Source organism: Felis catus, chromosome A2, assembly GCF_018350175.1.
Source record: "Felis catus isolate Fca126 chromosome A2, F.catus_Fca126_mat1.0, whole genome shotgun sequence".
Classification (NCBI taxonomy): Eukaryota; Metazoa; Chordata; class Mammalia; order Carnivora; family Felidae; genus Felis; species Felis catus.
This window is the reverse complement of record NC_058369.1, coordinates 10,919,727-10,923,641: the sequence shown is the minus strand read 5'-3', so window position 1 is coordinate 10,923,641 and position 3,915 is coordinate 10,919,727. Positions and strand designations below refer to the sequence as shown.

The 3,915-nt window shown below is 45.6% G+C and overlaps 1 protein-coding gene across 1 annotated transcript; it reads left to right on the top strand.

Annotated features, from left to right (window-relative positions):
* The first annotated feature begins 496 nt into the window (after positions 1–496).
* On the top strand, positions 497–1,691 carry LOC111557140 (olfactory receptor 7A17-like). Its single transcript, XM_045047331.1, has one exon. It carries the CDS (start codon positions 696–698, stop codon positions 1,689–1,691), a length of 996 nt encoding a protein of 331 aa, XP_044903266.1. The 5' UTR covers positions 497–695.
* Positions 1,692–3,915: the final 2,224 nt, after the last annotated feature.

Genomic DNA, 3,915 nt, shown 5'->3' with positions numbered 1-3,915 from the left:
ATGCTATCACAGGCTGTGTGGTGACAGATGGCAGCTCCATGCCTGGTGAGCAGGGCGTGATGTTGACACTTGTTGAATCACTGTGTGGCGCCCCCCAAACTAATGTGACCTGGTGTGTCGACCACCCTCAGGCTTTAAAAACTTAATTTAGAAAAACCCACGTCTTTCCTCAGAGCCGTCGCACTCATAGTTCCCTCCGATGGGCACGCTCTTCCCCAGAGGACCTTGTGTCTCCTGTCTCCTCGAGGGCTCTGTTTACATGTGTGCCGGTGTGCCCGAACAACCAGGAAGAGCCATCCCTCCATCCACGCTTCCCTTTACACAGGCTTTGTTTTTCTTCACGGCACCTGTCACCCCTGATATTTTATCTGGTCTTTATTTGCTTATCCCCTTTCTCCATCACTGAACCCTCCAGGCTTTTGTTTCTAGACACTTATACACTTTGCGTGAAGGTGCACTGACTAGTGCTCAAGGTTATTCCTCAAACGCGTGACAGATTTCAGAATTTCTCATTAAAAATATATAATAGATGAGTAGATGGGGAAAAAGCTAACTGGGGGATGTGAAGTCTTAGTTAGAGCTGGCATGGGGAGGGGAGGAGATTTTTCCCTGAGAGGGGAAAAATTCTATAAAAAACCTATGGAAATTGATCCTTTGAATACAATATAAATTGTAGAATTTCAACGATATTTGCAATGTTCATTATTGAGAAAATTAGTCATGCTATTTTTTTGTTCCCTGGTAGTCACCTCCAGCACATGGAACCAGGAAATGATACACAAATTTCAGAATTTTTTCTTCTGGGATTTTCAGAGGAACCAGCATTACAGCCCCTCATATTTGGGCTTTTCCTCTCCATGTACCTGATAACTGTGTTTGGGAACCTGCTCATCCTCCTGGCCGTCAGCTCTGACTCCCACCTCCACACGCCCATGTACTTCTTCCTGGCCAACCTGTCCTTTTCGGACATCTGCTTCATCTCCACCACTGTCCCGAAGATGCTCTGGAACATCCGGACTCAGAGCAAAGTCATAACCTATGCAGGCTGCATCACACAGATGTATTTTTTCATACACTTTGCAGGATTAGAATTCTTTCTTCTGACTGTGATGGCCTATGACCGCTTCGTGGCCATCTGTCACCCCCTACACTACACGGTCATCATGAACCCCCGGCTCTGTGGGCTGCTTGTTCTGGTGTCCTGGATCATGTGTGTCCTGAATTCCTTGTTACAAAGTTTAATGATGTTGTGGCTGTCCTTCTGTACACACTTGCATGTCCCCCACTTTTTTTGTGAACTCAATGAGATGCTCCAGCTTGCCTGTTCTGACACCTTTCTTAATGACATGGTGATATATCTTACAGCTGTGCTGCTGGGTGGTGCTTCCCTGGCTGGGGTCCTGTACTCTTATTCTAAGATAGTTTCCTCCATACGTAGGATCTCATCAGCTCAGGGCAAGTATAAAGCATTTTCCACCTGTGCGTCTCACCTCTCCGTTGTCTCCTTATTTTTTTGTACAAGCCTAGGAGTGTACCTCAGCTCTGCTGCTACCCAGAGCTCACTCTCAAGTGTCACAGCCTCGGTGATGTACACAGTGGTCACGCCCATGCTGAACCCCTTCATCTACAGCCTGAGGAACAGAGACATAAAGAGGGCTCTGAAGAGAATCGTTGGGGTTCCAGCAATGTAAGGGCCAATAGTCCTGGGGCTGGAGACATACCCATGATTGCGAGGCTCAGAGCCTCAGAGCTATTCCTTGATCAGACTGTGGAAGTAGAATCTGTTCCTTCTATTTATTTCCTGGAATTTCCATTTGTTTGAATCCAACTTCTCCATATATTTAAGAAACTCCCTTTATCAAGCTTCTGCTCTGTCTGATACACTATTTCACCTTTGTTCATTTTCATGTGTTCCCAATGTTTTCCCCAACCTTAGATCACAAATGCTTGGAAATTTCTGTATCTTACGATGGGCAAGTTGGTCTCCTTGAAAATAATTCCATTTCAAATGATTTCTACCATGCCACATAAATTTTCCCTAATTTTCCCCAAAGAATAATCCCAAGGTGGGTTCTTCATGTGGAAAAACACTGCACTTGGCCCCTAGGCCCTCGACACAATTTTATTGTAGATGGAAATACAAAACCTCTGCTTTCACCTGGAGTCTGTCAATCCCTTTTAAGTCCCTTCCTTAAGAACTCTTTGACGATGTGGACTCTAGCAGGGGTCCATTTAAGCCTCAGGCTATTGACACCAATGCTTAGGTAGGATACCCCAGGCATTTGCACATGGCCTTGTGCTTGTGGACATTCCCCCAAGTGTTTCCCTGACCAGAGCCTATGCTGTGACTGCCCTGGCCTTTGGGTTCTTATTTTGGTCACAAGACACACCTCAGCAACACCCCCCGGAGGACTCTAAAAACACAAGGTTTATTTCTCATGTGTGTTGGAGGGCACACGGGATGCCCAAAGGCCATTTGGGGAGGTTTCAGAGAGGGAGAGGGACTTTGACAGGGACGGAGAGAGAACACTGTTGAAGGATCTGACTTTTATGGGGGGGTCCATGGGTGCAGTGGCTATGGGTTTCTGGGCTTAGTTTTTATGGTTAATTTAAAACATGAGTGGAGTTTGAGGACGGGGCACATGGGGGAAAGAGAGGTGGAACGGAGTTATGGAATGATCAATAATGAGAATGGAAGACACAGTGTATGGAACATAGTCATCGATGATGTACTAGCGGTAATGGGACAGGTGTCAGTACACCTGTGTGAGCCCCGCATAAAGTACAGAGAAGTTGAATCACTGTATTGCAGACCTGAAACTAAGGTAACATCGTGTGTCAACTATGCTCATGTAAACAGTTAAAGAAAAAGAATAATAAAATATTATCCCCCAGTACTCAAAAATAACAACAGCAAAAACCAGACAAAAAGCCCAGTAACGGAATGTGGCCACCGAACGGGAAAAGCGGGGTCACTCACAGTTGTTACCTAGATTACCAGGGCTTTCTAATGGGGGGATTTGTGGGAGGGGGGCCTGCATGTTTGTATAGTAACTGAGTCATACGCCTGGCAATGTGTTAATATGAACGGTGGTCTTTGAAATGGATGCCTCAGAAATCAAAAGCCTAATGTCAGGCAATTCCTGTACAAACATGCTTCTGTGTCTCATAACTGGACTCGTTGTTGTTGTTGTTGTTGTTGTTGTTGTTGTTGTTGTTTTTCTGTTATTCAGCCCAGCGTCCAGAGGCCTATCATAGCCACTGGCAAAAACTGATGAGCAAATATGTACCTCCCCTGGAGTCAACATGGAAACACAAATTGGAATAAACAGATTGGTCTAATATGTTCTTGGTGTCAGAGGAGACCATAAACCCGAGGAAGCAAAACACCCATTGTGTTCCTATGCAAAATATTTCTTTTTCATGCGCTGCCTCTATTTATTGAAGCATGGAGGCTTTTGTCCACAGCTGAGGTGGTTTGTTCACTGAGGTAAGGGGTTGCTTAGTGTCTTCTGTTTTATCTCCGAATTCGCTTCCCGTTTCTTGTGAAAGCTTTGCAACGCTACCTACTATCATGAGTCTTCCTACCGTCGCATGAAATAGGTTCCTTTTCCCAGTATTTGTCACAAATGATGGCAAATGAACAGTATCAGCCCCATCCATTTCATGCCTCCGTCCCCCTCTGAAATCGCTCCCACCTGCACGACCAGAGGATGCTTCACATGAGAGCTGGATGTCCTGCTGGCATGTGGCTCAGGGTCCCCAGTTGTTCTGCACAAATGTGCATGTCCTTCAAACTCTCCCAGTTACCCAGAAGGGAGCCCACTTGTTCGTAACGTCGTGGGAAATAAACTCGAATCACAGAACGATCATGAGTGCTCTCCTCAACGTCAGATCATTTGCCACAAATAAAAA